At 35.0% G+C, this 23,646-nt stretch overlaps 1 protein-coding gene across 1 annotated transcript in view; it reads right to left on the bottom strand.

The window, feature by feature from the left end:
- Window positions 1-734: 734 nt before the first annotated feature.
- Window positions 735-23,646, bottom strand: part of LOC113236120 (beta-1,3-glucan-binding protein-like) — a 31,068-nt gene continuing 8,156 nt past the window's right edge. Inside the window, exons 2-8 of the mRNA XM_026472113.1 lie at window positions 19,304-19,528; window positions 17,700-17,947; window positions 13,896-14,029; window positions 9,407-9,570; window positions 7,985-8,209; window positions 5,504-5,646; window positions 735-1,681 (exon numbers count right to left, since the gene is read on the bottom strand). Coding sequence (XP_026327898.1) covers window positions 1,499-1,681; window positions 5,504-5,646; window positions 7,985-8,209; window positions 9,407-9,570; window positions 13,896-14,029; window positions 17,700-17,947; window positions 19,304-19,528 — 1,322 coding nt within the window. The 3' untranslated portion in view covers window positions 735-1,498. The remainder of the gene's footprint in view (window positions 1,682-5,503; window positions 5,647-7,984; window positions 8,210-9,406; window positions 9,571-13,895; window positions 14,030-17,699; window positions 17,948-19,303; window positions 19,529-23,646) is intronic.

Below are 23,646 nucleotides of genomic sequence, written 5' to 3'. Positions count from 1 at the left end.
TCCACTAATAGAGTAGCAGTTCCATACTGCGTTTTGGGCGATGTCTTTAACATTTGCGATAAGGGAAAAAAGAGGAGATATTTGATTGTATATTTAGTTGTAGGTAGATAAAATCTTTATTAATTAAATATTTCGATTGCGGATGTCGATAAACAAAAATCAATAATTACACAGCACTAGTTATATAATTCTGCGGTTTCATCCGTTGAGTGTGGACCGGATTTTTGTCGGCAATAGTAGGTATTTGCCTTTTTTTTGTTTTACGTGTGTACATAATTTTTTGTTTAAATTGTGGAATAGACGTATTTATTTGCTAATTAAACGGCCTTGTTTATTACTTCAATATAATATTTGATTTTTGCCGAATTTTGATGTTGTGATTTTACGAAAATATCACAATCGATTCAGATTACTTTTAGAAACAGTGTAAATAAACCACGGACTAGAAGAGCATTTTTTTCTAAGTCTACGACAAACTTTAACATCTTCATGCAAAAATCGATGTGATGGGCACATCGTTGACATCAATAAACATTGAATAGTGGCAAACAGTGCTGTAGTATGTTTATCGCTCAAGGCGCCTCGTATGTAGACACGTTTTAGAATAATCATTTTATTTGTTTTATTTCTTTGTTCTCGGACTCAGGGGTTCCCCGTTCAACGAGTAAGGTTTTTTTAAATAAAAGAGTAAATATTTTTTTCCATTTTATAATTTTATTTTGTTACAGATATTTCAGTCACATTGTATTAGATTAATTTCACAAGGTAAATAGGTAGCTTTGACATCTGAATCGAACATTAATATTAACTTAGATCGAGTTTTCAGGTTTTAGGAAACGAAAGTATTGTTTCGGCTCTAAATTGCGTAGATCAAAACGTTGCTTGGTTTGTTTGAAAAAACAAATATACGTGATAAAATATAGTTATAACAAAGTCAGATGACTTGGGTAATGGTGCTGGTGACAATGACAAGCACATGGGACTTGTTGCTTACTACCAGGTCCACGATTCGTTCTTCCTTAGTACCATTAAAAAGACTTGTATACATTTGTAACAATTGCGCAATCATGACCTTTGGACTTTTCTCGTTGGTGACTTTGTTTACCAGCAGGTATTTCGGAGAAGTGCTGACTCTGACAGCCTGTGTCGTATTTTTTTACATTTAAGCTCTTAATTAGCTGGTAATAAAAAGTACCAATAATGCTGTTTTTCCTTTACCTTTAGAATATAAATATTAAAACATTATTATTTCGTCGGCTAAATTTGAAAACCTCGTAACTCCGTTTTTGAACGAAAAGCTCAAAATATAATTTATACCTTCTTTTAGTCATAAAAGTGTAATCAAAGATTGTCACACATTACGTTTAGTATTCAGTTTATTATGCCTAATCAACAGTTCGCGAGGTTCACGAATTTAAACGACCACAAGTTCTTTTGCATAATGATCGTTGCTTAAAGGTATGTATATATTCCAGATCGATCTATAGGTGTTCTTAATTTACAAAGAATGAACCCTTATATAGTCTACTTTGAGATTAGCGTCGTACCAGGTGGGTTCCCACCCGCTCTTCCCCTCATAGAAGCTGACAAGAGCCTTGCGGCCGCGGTTCGTCCATGGCTTGTCTGGTGCGTCAGCGAAGTCGTTTATACCGCCCACGCGAAGTCCAAGAGCTAGATAGAACTGGAACAAAATATGACTTTAATTTGTTTTGTCCGAAGTTACCGTATTAAAAATACAATTTAAATTTGTTATCGAAGAACCGGGAAATAAAAAATGATAAGATTTTCTTCTAACGTAATTTTTACCTCGCATACGTATTTTGACATAGTATGTTACTGATTTTCGTATTACGAAGTATAAGAAATTAGTGGGATAATTTCACATAAAATAAATTAATAAGATGGTAGTAAAACATGATGATATTCATTAGAATCAATATTACAATTTATAAAGCGACATCTCTTGTCAACCTCTGGTAGCTGTAAAGGTACCTGATTAAGTAAAGAAAAACTCATGGATTTCTTATAAATGGCGCTATAGTTAAAAGCCAAGATCTAAACCACATACTTTCTTTGTTAATTTGTTTATTGTTATTACTATTTATTTTATTGTCCTACAAAAAGTGTATAAGTAATCTTATTATTATATATTATTTTTAATGTATACATTCTAATATAATGTATAATATGTATTATTATATATTATTATTATTATTTATATATTTACTTTATTCATGAGCAGTGTATTTATTTAAAACACTTTCATTGCAAGATATTCTTTGGTTGTACCCCCTTTTCCAACTCTTAAATGTCTATCCTAAGGTTGCCTGGAAGAAATTCAATGTAGTTGCATTGCATTGCTGTTATGTACGTTTTTGTTCTATTTTAATGTGCAATTAATTTTTTCAATCATGAATTCACGTTTTCATTCATTCGGGATCTGTACAAAAGCATAGCAAAATCCGTAAGATTTGCTGACTTGATCTCTAGCTCAGTTAGTAGAGTGGTCGCCGTGGTATAGCACAAACGCATTCGATTCCCGTCAGATAAGTGGATTTTTTCTTTGTGTCCTTTTAATTAATAATTATAACAAGGTAGTGGAGTAATTTCGCAATGGATATGATTGTAGTAAACCATTACAATATTCATTACAATCTACACTACGAAAGTAATATAGTATCTGAAAGAGCTATAACTTTAATTCAGAGGTTACATTACATTAAATTACACTTGAAGTCGCCATATTGATTAAACTGTACTGCTTATTCGTAAAGCAGATTCCCCTGAGAAGAATGAGTAAGAATCTGTAGAGGATGCACTGTGTAAATATACATTGGAATACATTAATCATTTACAATATTTATTTCAAATATCTTAGATCGAGAATACTTGCAAGAGCTAAACGTGTCACTGCCACGGAATTTTGTCATCCCAGTAAGTACATGCTGCATAATAACCTTTAGTATATATATATATACAGTTTTCGTTTCACTATAGTTTTCCAGTGAATGGCAAATTTTTAATATCACCCGGAATCTTATTATGGAAGCGTATATAAATTTGTCACTTAGTGAAGACGACTGCCAAGAATAGCTAGTTTATTTTTATGCCTCGTATTAAAGTTTATCTTTTTTTTTCTTAAAAAAATATGTTTGCTATCATTTTTCATTAAAAATACTGTTATCTTCTTGACATTAATTGCATTCTCATAAATGTACTGTGACGCTACGAGAACAAGATGTGTAATAATGTTAATTTCTTTAAATTTATCTTTGAAAGATACTCAGATATGTTTATAAACTTCCCTATCCGCATTTTTGCATGACAACGATTTTATTAATATCGGCGGTATTATCGTAAAGCAAAATGTCGTGTGTTATTAAACTGTGAAAGTTGTTTTAGTAGAAGTGGAGCTTCTTGTGCAAGAGTTCGTCCAGGGAAGTCTACCACCTTACCTATTTCTGCCGCCAAGCAGTAATGCGAGCATTACTGCGTTCCGGTTTTAAAGAATAAGGGTTGCTGGTGAAATTACAGGGACTTGTCAACTTATATTTCAGGGTGCCGGAGAATTAAGATAATCATTTCCTACGTTTAAAACTTACATTAGATGTATTTTAATTTAAAAGTCATATTACAAAATTGAAGAGTATTTGTTAGATAAAGATTTATGGAAAAACGACACGAGTCTATGATTTAAAGTCAATTCCATGGCATTTTAGTTTATTTGAAAAGAGCAATTCCTAGAGTTTCTTACTCGTTCTTCTTAGGGAGGTCAGCGTAGTGAACGATCATTAGCTCAAAAAAGTGTAAAAATGTTACCTATGAAATAAATGATTATTTGACTTGGACTTTGGCTTTCACGGGCGCAGTGGGGGTGCCCCACATATCTTTACGTTTTAAAGCTCTGAGTGGTATAGCAACTGTTATGGACAGGCGTGTTGCTTTCCACATGGTAAAAACAGATTACTTAGAAAAAGACAAATTTCTTTTTATGAAGACAAATTTATTAAATCCAACAAAACGATCCTCTGCTTAAAGGCGCTTGAGAATAATTACTTGATAATAGTAAAAAAACGTCTCAAAAGTGTATTTTAGTTATAAGATGGAAATATTTAAACCAACAGCAAATTAATTTACTTCAAGTCACAAAGCCACTCTAGATTCAACAAAATACTTATTTGTTGTTATTAGAAATGTCCGATTTTGACTTGAAAAAAAAAGAATGAAAAATTGAGAGGTACTTAATTATTTGACTGAAGATTGATGTTTTCTAATATAAAAAGGGTAAATTTACAGGGTTATGGACCCAACAGTACTTATGTCTTACTGGCGTGAAAGCACACAGTTCAGTGCCAAAACTTAAGGTAGCAGAAATAGGACGGAATCTTCTCAAATACTTGAGTACCATTCAGTGCCGTATAAATGCTACAGCAGCAGAAAGCACTAACAATTCAAAATATATGAGATGACTTATACTATTGAAGTCATTGACCTAATGATTGAAGTTCTTAGCGCGTTTCAGAGTACAATTAATGCCATCTAGCAGTGGCGTGATGGAACTAATTGCATGTTAAAGTTGTGCTACAAGTGTTACAAGTGTAGTTTGATTTCATGCTTAAACCAAATTTCTTAAATTATGACTACAAATAAAACCATAACAAACTAGAGATACTACGTACTGTTTCTTTGGATAAATGACTGTTTATGATTTTTATGATTACAAGCACAAGTAAAAGTAATCGTTGCCGCGTGCGCCTTCGGCGACATGTCACGACAACATTGACTATGAAAACGCAACGAAATACACTCTAGAAATTAGAATATTAATCTGAATAGCAAACTACTTCTTTTTTTGTTTAAGAATATATTTTCTTAAAATACACCCAAGAAATTTTGAATTCATTTAAGGTTATTTAAATTTGATGTAAAAGGTAAAAATTTCTTGATGTAAGTAATGTCCAATTAATTGATTAGAAATGAAATAAAATCTTGAAGTGAACGTATTTGTCTAAAAGTTAGAATAAAGTTAACAGTAAAATTGTATTAGAAAAAGATAAGCAGTATTTTTGTAATGACAATATTTTATTAATTAAATTTTTATTGAATTGATATTCAATTATTTTTTGTGAAATTACTCCACTAGTTTGTTATAATTATTAATACAAAGATCGAACACTCAGAAAAAACACTCAGAAAAAACACTCAGAAAAAATTCCTTCGATCCGGTCTGATTCGAACCGACGTCTTCTTGCATACCGTGCCAGACGCTATACCAACTAAGCAGTTGGTAGCAGATCTTTGTATTAATAATTATAATATTTTATTACTTTTAATAAATATTTTTTCAGAATTAGCAAATATTTTGAGAAATTGCTATTTTTTATTAGTAGAAATCCTTTTCTTCTGTGCCCCAGGCGCACGAATTGTTCGTCCTGTCACTTGTCATAAAAAAAAGTAGAATTGATGTTGTATACAACAAGAGTAACTGGTTCAATGAACTTACAGTCCGGTCTAAGGGTGCCATGAGGCTTCCTTTAAGCCACTGCGAGGCATGGGGCACCGCGTTCTGACGCGCTGCGTTGTAAAAACCTTCACCGGGGTCTACAGTCCCGTATTGCTCGCCATCCACAAACAAGGTTAGACCATCTGCGAATATTTATCATCATGTAAGCCTCGACAATATATTCTTATGTAAGTATAATGTACGGAGTATATAACCAGAAATAGAGACGAAATGTCATTTTGATTGAAAACCATTCTGCCAAATCATTACGGTGACAACTGCGCTCGGATTGGCCAGCCCGAATTCGAAACAATTGACGGGTGTCGACAAATTTTTCACTTCAAAACGACCAGTTTATCTTGAGCTTTGCTATAATGGACAAATAATGCAAAACTACTTAATTAATTATCGATGAAATATGATTCCCTTTATTTTGTAATTAGATGTTTTGCTGTTTTTCTCACACCACCGAATAGCACAGTACAGCACGCCATTGTTAGAGATATTATTTATTACAATAAATACAGAATATTTTTTGGAATATACGGAGACGTACACACAGGTCAGTTGTCGGCGCTGTCTATAGCTCAGTGCAAACGAGAGTTGATATTCTAAGTGTACTGTGTAACTGATGAGTTACCAGGAACGTATGACCCTTACTTCGTCTATATTTCTGCTTATATACTCGATGGTATAATGTTATGCTACTGATACATTAAATAAATGTTTTTACTCTACGACATAGGTTCCCAAACATTTTGGGTCATCGCTTACTTAAGCAAGATAGAAAAATTTCAACGTCTACCACCACAAAATATGATTTTTTCAAAGAACACATATTTTTTATATTTACTTAACAAAAAAAATCACAAGGAAAAAAACCTGTAGTAAAAAAAGTGTAGTATAGATATATAGGTAGTAGTATAGTTATATAGGTAACTGAGTCCGTGGCCGAATGGTTACCATGCCGGACTGCCACGTAGAAGTCCCAGGTTCGATTCCCGGGCCGGGAGAAATATTTGTATGGCCTACATTTATTTCTCTCGTGAGTTTGGGTGTAATTTGTGGTTGTCTATGCGTGTGTCCATGGCACCCGCGACACAGGGTTTCAATAGCGCGGGGCGATGTTCAGTGCTATGTAAATTCAGATTTTTTCTTTCAAACGCACCACGCACCCCCTGGACAGTATCAACGTCCCCCAATTGCTTCCGAGGACCTTACCGCCACCTAGGACTCTTCAGCGCCCAGTGGGGGGCGGTAGGGACCACCCACTTTGGGAAAACTATGCTCTAAGAGATAGAGATTTAATGTGAATGCACTTGTTATTTTAAATTGAGTTTCGATAGATGGCGTCACAATGTTACCTTTAATGATGGCACGTGACATGGCTATATTTGTATTTGCGTATTTGATATTATTTGACGAACAATCACCATGTGTCGATGGCATGTGTGACAAAGTATCTGCATTGTTTGCCTATTTGTGAAATATAGTAAATACCAAACTCACGTTACTGCGGGCTGGTCGATTCCTCGATGCACATCAAAGGAGCCAAATCGGCAAATACGCAAGAAAACCGTTCATATTATGGTCATATTCATATTTTAAACACCTTATTTGGCTCTATGTGTAGACGGCCATATTTGTCAGTGTTTGCATGTTTGTCTGTACGTCAAACATTTTTCCAAGTACATCAAACACCCAATAACGAATACAAGTAGCCATGTGAAGTGCCACCATTACAATTTATTTATTTATTTAATTTCTTGTCGAAGAACTGACAGAAAGAAGTCACTTAAAAACTAAATAAATTTTCAAATTCTGATTTTGAGTTCTCACATATAAAAATTAACAAAAAATAGGTGATGCTATTATATCCTAAGCTCAATAAGTACAATCAAATAGCAAAAGTAAATGACGGTCACTTAGACCATAAAACCTACAATAGCTGCATGGATTCAAAGATTTTTATAGTTACAGACCGTTTTACTGCAACTATTAGTAGAAAACAGATCGAGATCATAGTCCACACACCACTTATTGAACGCAGAGGAGGCACGCTATATAAAGGAATTTTATCTGTAATTGGTTTTAACTAAATAAAAACAAAATAAGTATGTTATTCCCTTATTATAAACATTAGGTTAAATAATGTTATTAACTATATACTATTAACTAGTAAGATTATATTTAATGATTTAATATGACATCCCAGTTAACCCTACCATCATGCCAAGCCAATTAATCCTACCATCGATGTATATTTACGAGGCCTGTATATATGTCAAACAAAATGTAAGCAACTTTAATGTAGTTAAATTAGATGTCCAAGAAACACAAGGAATACAATAGAAATACGGCCCAAATAACTTTGGGCACGCATGAATTGCATGAAGTCGAAACCGATTTCATGAAATCGAGATCGACAGCATGCAGTTAATCTGTTAGTAACCTAATAAAACCAAACAACATCAAAAGTACCTGGTCTCCAAATTAAAGTGTAATTATGGAAGTCCTTGTTCCAATTCTCGATGCCGATCTTCTCTTTCAGGAGATATGACCTGAAGGGCTCTGTATCGCCAAGGACTGGTCCTCCCATGAGCTTCTTGGCAAACGTCGGATTCCCTTTGACGAAGGCAACTCTCATCAGTCCTGACTCGTAGCGGTGAGGGCCGTAGAAGTTTTCTAGCGGTTCAAGATTGATTTCTGGAAGACGTTGTTCAAATGTAAATATTTCTATAAAACCAAATATGCTATTGTTACAAATAGGTTTACTGGAGGAATCTGGAATAATAAGAGAGAATACAGTTTTAAAGACTTTATGTACCTTGGAGGTGCAGGTGAAGCCATCATACGTTCAATTCCATCGTAATAAGATTCAATTATCTTTTCAAGACAAACATTATACATCTGTCAAGTCATACTCGATTCAATATCGACATGGGGTCCCTCATGTTCGACTACAGACGAGTCCCATATTTTATATCTACGTTTTGATAACACTGACCCTCCCTATCAACGTCTTGGTGGTCGAGAAGGGCACTATTACCTGTGCAAACAAGCCCGCACAGTTACCTTATCTGTTCAGGTCTTAACCCTAGATCAGAACTTGATTCAATGCTCAAAAGGCTAGTGCCTTGGGTGAGCAACCCCGGGTGCACGTACAACACCTCCTATTTTCCAGATAAGCAGCTACTGGTGGAGGGTTCTGCTCGGACGTGTGCCGTGATCTGATCTTACCGGGGAGTCCGTAGTCCCTCCCTATCCATAGGGTCAGTAAATAGGGACAGGCCCATATTTTTCTACATAAGTTTTGTTTATGGTGACCCTTCCTATCAACGTCTTGGTTATACGGGAAGGGCACTATAACCTGTTCAAGCAAGCCGCACAGGGACATTCTCAATAATGGACCATAGACCAGTCCCATATCTTTCTACATAAGTTTTGGTAACAATATCTCTCCCTATCAACCTATTGGTTATGCCGGAAGACCACTATAACCTGTGCGAGCAAGCCCGCGATCTAAGTCAGGTTCTAACCCCAGATCAGCCCGGCAAGACTAGTGAGCCGCCCCAGATGCACGTATGACCATAGACCAATTAAGCTTACTTATTTCTTCGATTTAAGATTTTTTCATGATATCAAGCGACGCGACGTACAAGTCGTGCGCCTGGTCGTAAGCGCCACGCCTGTACATAACAGTTGCAGTGCTGCTCAAAGCTTTATATCGAAAAGATCTGAAAGGCGTTGTCAATACACTCCGAGATATGATGTTGAGAAGTCCCACATGCCTGTAGTTTCACCAGAAAAACCGGAGCGCAGGAACTGACACTGCTTCCTTGGATGAACTCTTTTACAAGGAGCAGTACTGCTGCTATAGTTTAGTGTTAAAATGAAACGAACCTGGTATCAACCAATTGCCATTAGGCATCTTGGCTCTGACTTCAATCCTGCCGAACTTGAAAGCGAACTTGTTTTTCGTGGTAATCTTCCCGGTGATTACGGGTGGCAGGATCTGAGCTCCTGATGCCTCTCGTCTACAATCTAAGACCGATGTACTTGTGCACCTGTAGAAGTTTCCGATTATTAGAAATGCTGTTCGATGCTTCGTAAATGTTAACAATTTATAGGTGGCTGCGTAACCACGTTGAGGCAACAGACGCTGGTTCGAGTTCGCATTGAATTATTATGTTCTTTGGTTAACGTTAACTGTCCCCAAAATACTTAAAAACGTCCCGCTTTGACAAAACAGTACATAATGTCAAGCCACCATACCAGACTATTTTAATTAAATTTTTTTAAATTTTATTTTACTATTTTATTTTAAATAAAACAAAATTGTTTATCATTTATCATTTTTAGTTACTTTTTTAAATTTTTTTAATCATTAAACATTTTGTAACTATCATAAATACGTGTTTTATTTTTAAAACAATTATAAATTAACCGTCCGGAGTCCCGCTCTAAGGGAAAAGAATAATGGCCACGTTATCTTTGGTACAACATTAAAAACAAGATTATTAAATTTATGTAACTATAGTTCGGAATAGGTTGTGACGATGCGACCTCCTTCATCGTCATCCCACCTTGTTATCTCCCTTTTGTCTGGTTCCTAGGGGCCTACCATAACCTTTCAAAAAACATCTTATTTCAATGTAAGCTTGTAGTAAGCTTATTATAATATTGCTCATATTCGTACCATGACAAACCTATCAACCGAGTAATATATTATTGCTAAAGTGAATGAAAGAAAGAATGATTTCCCAATATTGTCTATTCCTTGCTAAAAATAGGAAAGATATAACGCTATATGAACTGTATAATGCCATCTCTTTCTTTTTTGATGTTTCGAATCGTCCTATTATAGTCACGGATTTATATATTTCATAAACTGGATCGCGCACTTCGATATACCAATATTACAAATTTACACCTTATTGGGTTATGTTAAGGTTTGTTTTAAGTAAAAGTAAAAAACCGAGTCACGTGAGATAGCCCGAAGTAGTGGTCTGTCCTTGTCTAACAAGTTGCCAACACTAAATAAAATCATCTTAGGTAGTGTCTAGTCCATTAATTTTCTTAAATTTTGGTTAAATGAGTTAAGTTAGTTTAAAGGTAACATGCTTTTACTGTAATAATACAAAATAAAAATATTTCAATAATGAAACTTTCTATTATGAAGAAGCATATCAAATACGAGTAAGTAGACTAATTTGTATTATGAAATAATATTAGTATTTTTGGTCATCCATAAGCGGTCACATTTTCCGTAAAAATTAAAAAGTTAAAAGCAATATGGCTGGCTGAAACATGAATAAAAACCCTATTAGAAAAAGACGCATTACTACTTTGAAGCCTTTCACTCGGCTCGTTTTATTAACTTAGTGCAAGTCCGTGATTGTAGTATAATGTTAAAGTACTTACTATAATTCTAGGGTCGGCGGACTAAAGCACTTAAGTTAAAGAAGTGCTTCATTTGTTAATATATAATTATTATTTTTTTTGTGTTGTTTTTAGTGTTGGAAGTTAAATAACCTCTAGAATAAAGTTAGACATTTATGAAGTAACAAATGAATTTGCTTTATGTGCTTTAGCCGGTAGATGTATTAATTTAAATGAATGGTGTTGGATTTTGACTTAGTCTGCCGACCCTAGAATTTACATTCAGAGAATTTTAACTGTCAAAAAAAGAAAAATATGTAATAAAGAAATCTATTAAAATTACGTTGTTTTCAATTCTTTTTCAGCATTTTCACGAAGAAAAATAAATAAAACAAGCTGAGTCTTGATTGTCACATTGTAAATTCGGAATTATAGTCTAGTGTCAACTGTTAGTTTCGCAAGGAGCTTATAGATGTCGCTGTCATAATTTTACGAAACAAGCATCGCGTATTTTTATTTAACGAGAAATTATTTTTTAAGTACTATTAAATAAAAAAATAATGAAATATCGAAGAGATATATGTAAATAAATAAGTTCAACTTAACTTTCAATCATTACTAATTAATATTAAGACAATAAAACTGAAAATAATATTCTTTCCATTGCATCAGTGTAACTATTTTAAAATTGCTAAATTTGACATAAGAACAAATATTACTTTAATGTTGAAGTCACGTCATAGTACGAATTGAGTGAATGAATAGTCACAAAACTGAAAATAAAACATCATTGTTTTAACATTAAAAATAAGCTTACTTTAAGCGCGTCATGGTACGAATAATCAATGTAAGGTTAAAGTAATATTATTTTAAGAGGTTGTGGTAGGCCTCCAGCATCGAGTATATAACCAGAAATAGAGACGAAATAAGGGCCATATATTCCTGGTAACACATTAGCGATACAGCGCTTCTAAATATCAAATCTCGTTTGCACTGAAATATAGACAGGCCAACTACTGACCAGTGTGTACGTCTCCGTATATTCCAAAAAATATTCTGTATTTATTGTAATAAAGATAATATCTCTAACAATTCGGTGATGTGGGAAGAACTGCAAAACATCCAATTACAAAACACACGGAATCACATTTCATCGGTAATTAAATATTAAATATGTAATTTTGCAATTTTCGTCCATTATAGCAAAGCTCAAGTTAACTAGTGGATTTGAAGTGAAACAGTTGACGACACCCGTCAATTGTTTCGAACTCGGGCTGGCCAATCGGAGCGCAGTTGTCACAGTAATGATAAGGCAGAATAGTTTTCAAACAAATTGAATGACATTTCGTCTCTATTTCTGGTTATATACTCGATGGCCCCCAGTTACGCCATTGATCATGTAACCGAACTGCTTATAAAGCATAATATTTGTAGAAAATACAGGCCTTTTTGGGTAAGTTCCTTTTTACTATGTCTGCTGTTAACTTGTATGTAATTTAAGTAGGGAGTGCCTGTTCTTATTTATTTCTACAATAAAATTGTGGACTCTATTTAATTACGCGAGACCCGCGCGACAAGGCTGCTGTTTATTAATATTAGTCGTAACTGGTTGATCAGTGATATCATCTCGGTCAACCGCGACCATGAGACCTGCAAAGTGCCTCAAACATTGATTTGTTTTTAAAAACATATAAGTGATTTACAACGATTGGCAATCGGTTAAATCTCAAAAGGTTAAGTTACTATCAATGTGTAGCTACGTTTGTAGTTATTTTGATATGGTCTTTAGATAATGTAGATAATAAATTTATCGTAAGTATGATGCCACTAACTTTTAGGTATCTTACTAACATAATTAAACAGGTTTGTTATAATTATTAATACAAAAAATCGAACACTCAGAAAAAATCCATCGATCCGGCCGGATTCGAGCCGACGTCTTCTAGCTTACCGCGCCAGACGCTATACCAACTAAGCAATGGAACGAACCAGCGGACCTCACGAATTTTTCTATGTGCTTGCGTCGTATCTTTGTAATTTGGTTTTTCAACGACTTTTTAGTCGTAGCGCCATCTATGAGAAATCTATGAAAGATTTATCACCCAGTTAGTACCTTTACAGCTACCAGTCCTGGCGAGAGATGTCGCTATTCAAATTTTTATTGAATTGATATTTAATTATTTTTTGTGAAATTACTCCACTAGTTTATTATAATTATTAATACAAAGGTCGAACACTTAGAAAGAATTCCTTCGATCACAAAAAATAATTGAATATTCAATAAAAATTTAAAAATAATTAAACAGGCTTTATTGGTGGTTCGATTGGAGACTAGAGATGGATCTTTTGTGACTGCTACCCCATTAATGACAATTCATCCCCTAAGCAAACATGACTCATGAACCGTATGATGTTCTTAAGGGCTTAAGTTCAAACGTCTTTAAGGTTGGTTCACATTTGTGACATTACTACGCACCGAGACTTCGTGACATGTCACGGGTACTTCGTAAATGTGGACGGACTGGGGAAATTTCAGAACACGCGTCATTTCAACACACCGAGACACCGTGACGTCTCACGGTACTTGCTAAATCTGGATGTTATTGTGAATTTACCGTTTTCATTATATTATACATATTAGTTTATATATGTTACATATATTTCATTTTTCGAAAAATACGACAGACAAGCTTGTTTTTCTCCCACTGTGTGCGCATCGACTGCATGCCGAGTCAATCAGTGCTGCGGCACAAAAGCTCCGGCTCGTGGATCGCGTGTCGTGTTGTTTGTCACGCGTATCTGTTACGGTCACGAAATCTCAGTGCATTGAAATGTCACTAATGTGGATCCACCTTTATGTATTCCACCCGAACGGTCAGCTTCTACTGTGAATTAGGGCATTGCCCTGTTCGTCCGTTCAAAATATCTCGATTGTTAATTAATATAGCTATAATGGATCACTATAGTATTGGTTTTTGAACTTAGTATTTATAATTAAAAAAAATCTTACTTATTGCTTAAGTCCAGTTTGTCATAGATAATTCTATCATTATACTTGTCTTCAGTCAGAACTGGTGCTATGACCAGGTTACCATCTTTTATACTCATTGTGCCATCCGACATGTACAGGTTGAAAGGGTAATCCTGTGAAGACAGTAAAGATTAATATAGGAAGTATAATAATAATATAGTAATAATTTTGTAGCAGTAGAGCTCCTTGTGAAAGAGTTCGTCCAGGGAAGTGCTGCCACAGTACCGATTTCTGCCGCAGACTAGTAATGTCAGCAGTTCCGGTTTTGAAGGGTAAGGGTGCTAGGGAAGTTACAAGCAAGTACTCCGGAGTCTGCATTGCACGGCCTCACTCCACTTAGGGGCGGGTCGGAGGACAACTGATTTGCCCCTCCGTTAGCGCGGGAGACCTGGCGCAAGCTAGGGCGGGCGGTGTCGTGGTGAATGTGCACCGACCCCACGGCGCCGACTCAACCAGCGGGAGGTAAGCCCGGGGGGGAAATAGTGGGGTAGGCCCTCCAGTCTGGACGGAGAGTCCCCACTTAACCCCTGAATCTTCCTGGGCGCAGGGGTATCTATAAAGATTTCCCCCCCGTAAAAAAAAGGGAAGTTACAAGCACATGAGATTGCGATTTAAAGCTCTGAGTAGCACTGCAACTGTTAAGGACAGGCGTATATCTTACCATAAGGATTTGATGACCTCATTGGCAAAACTGCGGACGCTAAGTGTGGAAATGTAGTATATTGAATTGGTTCTGATATGAGTGTTCAAGGTAGTGAATTTAGTTGCTCCGTTACTCATTAGCACAGGGAATTTCACAGAACAATACAGTAGAAGTGGTTAGTGCGTGTGGCATGTGTGCCAACATTACGCGTAGTTCCAGCATACTGGAGCTCAGTCCGCCATTTTAGCTTTTTACATTAAGGTCGTGTCAATTTTCTCGCGCAAAAGCTCAAAAGTGACACATGTAATTATTATCCATCATGGTGTTCCATATCATCGTTAAGTCTTATTTATTTTGATAATTTTTCTAATTTCTGTTTATCGTAATCGATTTTTTGTTTTAAGAAACGTAACTGAATATCGATTTTTTGGAGAACGTTAATAGGCGTTAGTCGTTCGTTGTTTTTCAGCTATTGCCGCTAGATGGTAACACATTGAATGAAATTTCAATATGAAATCATAACGTCGTAACTTGCAATAATAGGTATAGAACTTTTAACGATATGCCAATTAAGTCCAGAATTTGTTATATCTTTTTAAATTAGAAACTACGACTCTACGACCTATCGTTAATCAAGATTTCATAGTGTTTAACATTATGATAGTGTGAGTTTTGGCGACAGCCGTTCTGATAGTAATACAAGGCGTAAGGCCCTTCCATTGCTTTCCTCTTCCGTGGGGAATTTCCAGATAAAAAAATGATGATGGTTTGGCACATAATGACTGTTCATAATAAATTTATTTGTAAAAACTCAGGTTATAGAGCGGTTGACACATATCAACAACATTAATAAGTATAGTTTCACTGTTTCCGACCAAATATTCGGCACACAAACATTGTATGTATACAGGGTATTTATAAAATACTCACAACGTCGCAATACTATATTATTTACATGCAATGTTTTTCAGCATACAAAGAAATGTAGACTTAAAAACATTACATTTTATTCAAACTATATTTACAAAGTTATAAATGTGTCGTTCATTGTAAAAGTGAATTATGTCCTTGTAATAAATTTTGAAATAATGAGCTTTTAAGCAATTGTATATATAATGTGTAGTAATTTTAGTTCTCTGAGTACACTAGTGCAATTATTGGAATTGCTTCACTTTTATAACAAAAATTAAGACTAAATACGATACTTTTAAGCAAAAAAATATGTGTTTTAAAATATGGACTTACACCACTTTTAAAATGATCGACACAAATATCTAAGAACAAGTCATTTAGAGCGATGTATTTAAATATTTTTATTTTTGAATGAAAGTAAATTCTGATGGATTATTGAAAATTGTGGTACAAAAGTTGTTCCACAATTGTTGTTTATGATGTTAATAACACAGTCCTGAAACGTTGTTAGTATTTTAGAAATAACCTGTATATTGATTGTACATTATTACGTATTATTATACCCTGTATATATATTGTGTTGTTTATCCATTTCAAATAAAATAATTATAAAAAAATATAATTAGTAAGTGTATAAAATACCTATTAAATGAATTTTATCACGTTCCATCCCTGTTTATAATACAACTATAATGTAACGGGAAATTTTAAATACAAATATATGGTTATAAATACGGTACTGATTTGAAATCAGGTTTTGTAACGACCAATATAATATTATATCAATCGAATTGAGGAAAAATATGCGAATTAATTTAAAAGCTTTTTTAAAACCTGTGCGCAGAACAAGTTTTGTTAAACGAAATTTAAATACGATTAAGTTTTATCTGTGTGTGGAATGACCGGACAGGACGGGTAAAGGATAAGAATTTGTAAGGGGTGAGAATGAATTTTTAACCGACTTCAAAAAAAAAGGAGGAGGTTCTCAATTAGACTGTATGTATTTTTTGTAGTTATGTATGTTACTCGATAACTATGTGAACCGATTTTGATGATTCTTTTTTTATTGGAAAGAGGCTTTAATGGACGAGATCTCAGTTTCTGAGACCCGTGAAATGTGATATGGTTCAGGATGCAAGAGTTTACAAGCTTGACTGTGAATGCTATCTCTGTTATATTGGACAAACGAAGCGAAGTATTTGTACCCGTGTCAAAGAGCATGTAGCTGATGTCAAACACCTTTAACTGCCTCCGTGGCCGAACGGTTACCACGCCGGACTGCCATGCAGAGGTCTTGGGTTCGATTCCCAGGCCGGGAGAAATATGTGTATGGCCTACATTTATTTCTCTCGTGAGTTTGGGTGTAATTTGTGGTTGTCTATGTGTGTGTCCATGGCACCCGCGACACAGGGTTTCCCTAGTGCGGGGCTATGTTGAGTGTGTGCGTTATTATAATAAAAAAACACCGTCGCCAGAGGCCATTGAAATTAAAAAACATATTATTCAACAGGGAAGATGGTTCCTCCGTACCACCAGTTAGGGATCCAATATTTTCTCCGATGAAAAATCCCAAACAGACATAAGACTGCAAAACTAATGAATATGGTTTATTTTATTCTAATTTTCATTATTAATTAATAATCAAATTAAGTTAATAAAAATTCATATTGTAAAAATAAAATAATTTGTAAAACATAGTATAGTGTAAATCGGAATGTTTCTTTGTAAAATAAAAAAAAAGGTATTTAATTAATAACTTTTGTAACTATAGTGAAAAAATGTGAAAAAATATAGTGAAAAACCGCACTAACCTGTGATATGAGTACGAGAGCAACGTAATTCGTTCGGGGCAGAAAAGTTGGCACCCACACATTGACTTACAAATAAATGGACGACGGGTCTAATACAAAAACCACGAAAAAACTGTCCCAAGCCAACCTATTTAAACGTAGTGACATGTAAAGGAATATGAAAAAGCTAAAACGTTGAATTTAAATTGTAATGTCATCGCAGTACTGTCTAATTTTGCTTGTTTCGCTGTCAGTCGAACAAACGAAGACTAAAGCGTGAATGACGCTCTGTATACGATTTTAACGCCCTATAAGTTCTGACAGTTTTTAGCGCGGACCCGACGTCCATGTAATTGTAAGTCAATGCACCCACAGTACAAACCGGTTGTCAAATTATTATTGGCATTTAAAGTATTGAAAAAAGGTTAACTTACTAACCGGTTCATCCAAAAATTTATGCTCAGCTTGCCAATTTACCAAGCTGTCAACACTGTCCTTGTTGAACTCCTCACTAAACAGCAAACTGTTTTTGCACACAGCGTTCAGTCCTGCAACCACTGTCTGTGAGACCGTGCAACTAGGAGAGATTGGTTTGGGGATAACGGGAGCGTCTACGACGGGTTTCGGCATGGCTGGTGGTTGTGGTGTGGCAGGATTTACTGGTTTACCCTCTTCGTCAACGTATCCTGGAATTTAATATCGCAGCTTTAGTTCCAGTTCAGTTAGATTAATAAAGTTGTTGATAGAGAAAAATACCAAAGACGATTATGAAAAATATTTAAAATATGTAAAATATTGTCAGTTGATAAAAAAGTGAAATTTGTGATGGCTATTGAAAATTATTATAAGACTGAGGATATACCTTTGTATATAACACAAAAAGAGTTAGAGAAAAGAGATTAAATAAATGTAAAGCTAACAATAATTTTGGAAAAAGAACTGATAAATTTGTAATAAGTACCAAAAATATACAATAAAATAGACTGGCTCAGAGAAATAAGAAAGCAAGAAAAAAGTTTTGAAAAAGAAATTAATAAATATATAGCCAAGTGATGAAATATTACATAGTGTACATTTATTATGATTAGAGATAGTATTCTTTAGCGAAGACAGTTTTACCTTAGAAAATTGCTGATATTTAACGTACCAAAATTAATGAAGAATTAACTAGAATAGATACACATATATGTAATTGAAAAGAGCGTTGTCTTGCCAACAACCTGATGCCCAGGTAGGCAAGATCTTTAGAATAAGTATAAATTGTATATCTCTGGAGAAATAAAATAAATATTAATCCAAAGGTAGATTAGACAGGATTCGAACCTGCTTCAGTGCCGTACCAGGGCGACCGCTATACCAATTTAAAAAAAAGTTACTTTTGTACAGGGTTAATTGTATAATATTAACAACATCGCAGGACTATATTACTAACAATATAAACAAAACAGCCGGCCTATGGGGCCCTCCGGATTCATATATACATATGTGTCAATGTTACATGAAATAAATTTTTTATTACTATAAACAACAACTTTTGTTCCCTGAGTTTTAATAATGCATCAGACTCGATTCATCGCTCTAAAAAGTAATAACTCTATGCAGCACCGGAGTGGGAATAATCGCGGAGGACGCTTGCACTTTAGGATGTACCTTACTACAAATTTTTTTTTAATAACGCACACACTCAGCATAGCTCCGCACTAGGGAAACCTGTGTCGCGGGTGCCATGGACACACACATAGACAACCACAAATTACACTCAAACCCACGAGAGAAATAAATGTAGGCCATACAAATATTTCTCCCGGCCCGGGAATCGAACCTGGGACCTCAGCGTCGCAGTTAGACATGGTAACCGTTCGGCCACGGAGGCAGTTACAGTTAAATACAGATCTACAAAGTGTCAGATAGAACAAAAAAAACTTAAAAGTTTGTTTTTGGTAAATTACAAGACGTAAGGTCTTGGAACAAATGATGTTGTTAATGATGTTAGTAATATAAAAAAAAAAACCCTGTATACAGATGAAGGTAATGATATTTACCAGTAACCTCCCATACCCCATCATCCTGCCGGTACCCCAAGCCATTCTTGATGACATAAGTCCAGAAGTAAATCTTGTCCCCGATTTTCAGTTCAACGTTGCGGTCTCTGAAGGTCCACCTTCCATCTTTCACTTTAGTGATGTCTCTTGCCCACTGTCCTGCTTCCAGGCCATCCATTTCCACGTTAAGATTACCGTGGAAGGCGAAGAGGGAGAAGCCATCATCTAAAAGCATTTCAATTTTGTCATTACCGTTAGGAATTTAGCTCGTATAAAAACGTCATCTGTATGAATAAATTTTACAACAGGTCGCCGCTTTTACAGAGCGAAAGAATACGCTGTTCAATTAAGAGCAGATTACACTAAAATCGAATGAGAATAAGATGCGAGTAATTAGCGTCTTATTCTGGAAATAAGACCCATTCGACTTTGTGACCCTTAGTGTGCCAGACAACCACACCAAATACATACATATGGTACATAGCAATAAATCATGTTTGTTTAAAAAAAGGTAGAAAATGTCATCACCAGGAGGCATATACCCAGGAGGCTCACAATATGTCCCTTAAAAAAAATAAAAAAACCTTATGGATAACAAAGTTTTTTTTTGTAAAAGGGTAGAAAACACTCCCTATAGAAGACTAAACACAATACACAATACTCACCTCAAAAAGGCCTATATGTCTATATTATTTTAATAGTAAATGACGTCATGATAGTAAATGAGGTGATGATTTATGGGCACATCCTCTCGTTTCCAGAATTTTGATGGCAGTGACGACGAAGTGAACTAAAGTAAGAATAGAAAAGGAAAAGGGAATTCGAGAACGATTCAAAATTTTAAAAGAAAGTGGCCAGGAGTAAAGAAGGTGATAAAAAGGTGGGATTACGATGAAGGAGTATCGTAATCCCACCGTATCGAAATATCGTCACATCGTAGTGGTCACTAGAGGTTTCTGCGAGGCAACTTGAAAACTAGCTGGGTATGTTTAACTTGATCATAGTTTTTTTCCTCGGGACGCCTGTTTTATTATTGTTTTAAAAATAAAAGACCTGTTTACTATAGTTACGAAATGTTCAATGATAAAAAATACGAAAAAAAATTGTTTATTTAATCAAAAATTTTAAAATAGAACTAATGTTGTGTAGTCTGGTGCTTGACATCTGGTTGGCTGGCTTTATATATTTTTCGATTTTTCACTTTTAAGTACTTCGGGGACAGTGAAACACGAAGGCTAAAAGCGGGACGTATGATCACGTTAGGTATGTTTCCAAAAAAGTAACTATAGTAGGCAAATAACAGATTGGCAGACAAGAAATGAAACAATTTCTTCAAAATATTAGCTGTTAATTATAAAACCGGTTTAACGTATCCATTAATGCAGCGTGGACTTTAAAATAACTCTGTGAACCAAAGCAGTGGTAAAAAGTCGAGTCGATGAACTGAGAAGCCGCCGATAACAATTTATTTAGCGTCGTTGTGATTTGCAAACATAGGGGGTCAGAGCCTTAAAACAAGTTTTTTTTCATGAGAATAAACAAGCGAACGGAACGAACAAGCCGTGCGCGTGGTTGTATGCAACATGCCTGTCTATAACAGTTGCAAAGCTCTGAGGGGCATTGCCATCGCGCCCGTCGCCCAGAGACATAAGTTGACAAGTCCCATGTGCCCATAATTTCACCGGCACCCTTACCCTTTAAAATCGGAACGCAGTAATGATCACATTACTGTTTAACGGCAGAAATAGGTAAGGTGGCAGTATTTCCCTAGACGAACTCTTTCACAAGGAGTTCTACTGCCATTAATATATATCTTAGGCAAACAAGAATCTGAAGAAAAGCTTTCATAGATTTCGTACAAATAGCGCTGTAACAAAAAAGTTGTTAAAAACAAAAAAACAACGATCTATCAGAAGCACAAAGAAACATTTGTAATGTCTGCTGGTACGTCGGGAGAGTGTCAAGCACGGTAAGCTAAAGGCGTTGGTTCGAATCTATTAATAATAAATTTTTCCAACTATTTATTTAACTTTTGACAGCTCGAATTCTAATCAATTAGTGATGTCCTAATGCGTTTTCGATTCCATTTGCTACAGCAATCGATTTTATGTATGAAATAGTTTAAATCGTGAATGTGGGGTTCAAAAAAAGCTATTGCTGAGTGGGATCGTGACGTTGCGTTTGACAATTTGTGTAATCAAGAATTAATAATTAATGTTAATGAGGATTTACGTGATGATTCCCTTTCATATGGAGAAGAATCCGACTATTCCTTATAACAAACAATAAAAAATTATTATAATAATATTTAATTTCATTAAAATTTATTAGACAGGCACGAAAATTTATCGACTTGAATAGTCTTCATTAAATAAACAGTTGACTAGATAAATATCGAAAATTAAAAAATAAAAGGGTCCAGGAAGTATTCCATGTTCCATTGTCTATAGTGTCAATAATTACGGAACTTCGAGGGCATGCTTAAGTCATAAGTTAAATAAATGGTTGAACGGGGTATAGTGTTTGATCATTGTATTAGTAATTTTATCTTAGGTATTTGTTCGCAGCTCTAAAAGAATCTTAGGAATTGTATAATCAGACAGCGAGCAATTAGGACTGCACGACAAGAACATGACGTGTTATAAAGAACACGCTATGTCGACAAATGAATTCATCGGAAGAATCTTTTAATGACGGAAAATGATTAAATGTACAATTCTGAGTGTGAAATAAGCGTCAAAACGAGACGGGCTATAAGATTCCCGTACAAAATCAGTATGGAAAGCCGAAAATAATGAGAGACATAACATAAGGACGTAGGATAAACTGGTTCTTCTTGACAGTCGTTTTCACAAATTCACAAATTTATTTAAGGAGTATATGTATACGTTTCTACAGTAAGATTCCCGTTGATGTTCAAAATTTGCTACCTACGAGATTTAAAACTGTAGTTAGTCTACTATAGTTAATCAATTCGACCAAGATTCTTTGGCCGAACGTCGAGCAATCAACGGCCCCTTCGCCTCTCCACGAGGCATCCTCGTGGAGAGGCGAAACACGTGTCGGGTATATTTTTGGTGGTGGTTTTTGACCGTAGTTATAGTATGCGGAGGGAGGGTGGGAAAATTAACTGTATGAAATAATATTCAACACAAGCGCACCTATTTTGCACGATTTAACCTTCTCTGGGTTCGCGGAGATTTTTATTAACATGGACTTCCGCAAAGTAACGCCTGAATCTATTAATTACGAAAAGTCATATTACATAATGTTTTCGAGTAATATAATCTCAGTACACAGTACTAAAAAAACCGACCTCAAAAGTACGTGGAATTATAACTATTTGCCAAGTTTTATTGAAATCGGTTACCGGAAAGTGCGCAAACCCGGATTCATCCCCTAGTTCGCCGGATTCATCCAATATACGAGACTTGACACAGGAGATAATAAAAATCGGATGTCACTTCTCAAAGTATATTGAGAGAGAAAACATCTTGAATTGGAGAATAGCCAAATAGAAAATCAACCATTAAAATAATTGCTCCCTACAATAAAATTTAGGCGCTATTTATAAAAATGAATCTTCATGCGTGAACAGCCATTTTTAGAGGTGGATGATTTTCTTCAAAATTAAATGAACCCTCTTTCCGACAAAAAAAGAGTCATGAAAATCGATTCACATATACCGGAGCTATCGCGTAACATACATACAAAAAAAACATATAGTCTAATTGAGAACCTTCTCCTTTTTTTTTGAATTCGGTTAAAAATTGAAGACTACTTGTTAAATAAGGTTGTATGGAGAGCATTGACTTACAAATAAATGGACGACGGGTCTAATACAAAAACCACGAAAAAAATGTCCCAAGCCAACCTTTTTAAACGTAGTGACATGTAAAGGAATATGAAAAAGCTAAAACGTTTAATTTAAATTGTAATGTCATCGCAGTACTGTCTAATTTTGCTTGCTTCGCTGTCAGTTGAACAAACTAAAGCGTGAATGACGCTCTGTATACGATTTTAAAGCCCTATAAGTTCGGACACTTTTTAGCGCGGACCCGACGTCCATATAATTGTAAGTCAATGATGGAGAGTCTCTAGATTCTACACAAATTGGATTCAAAGTGTATTCCATCATTTAAATTTATTTCAAAAGTGCGATCTCTTGAGTTTCCTGCACGTTCTATGGAATAAATAATTCTGCAAACTTGAATGATAAAAATATATGTTAGTGACAAGTTTAGTTCTTACAGGTTGTTTATGATATTTGATGTTTCAAAAACTAATAATTAATAATTAATAATGCATTATAACATAAATTATTATTACAATAAAAAATAATA

Source organism: Hyposmocoma kahamanoa, unplaced genomic scaffold (genome assembly GCF_003589595.1).
Source record: "Hyposmocoma kahamanoa isolate Upper Pololo Valley unplaced genomic scaffold, ASM358959v1 89, whole genome shotgun sequence".
NCBI classification, from domain to species: domain Eukaryota; kingdom Metazoa; phylum Arthropoda; class Insecta; order Lepidoptera; family Cosmopterigidae; genus Hyposmocoma; species Hyposmocoma kahamanoa.
The sequence above is the reverse complement of the archived record's forward strand: the minus strand, read 5'-3'. Positions and strand labels throughout refer to the sequence as shown.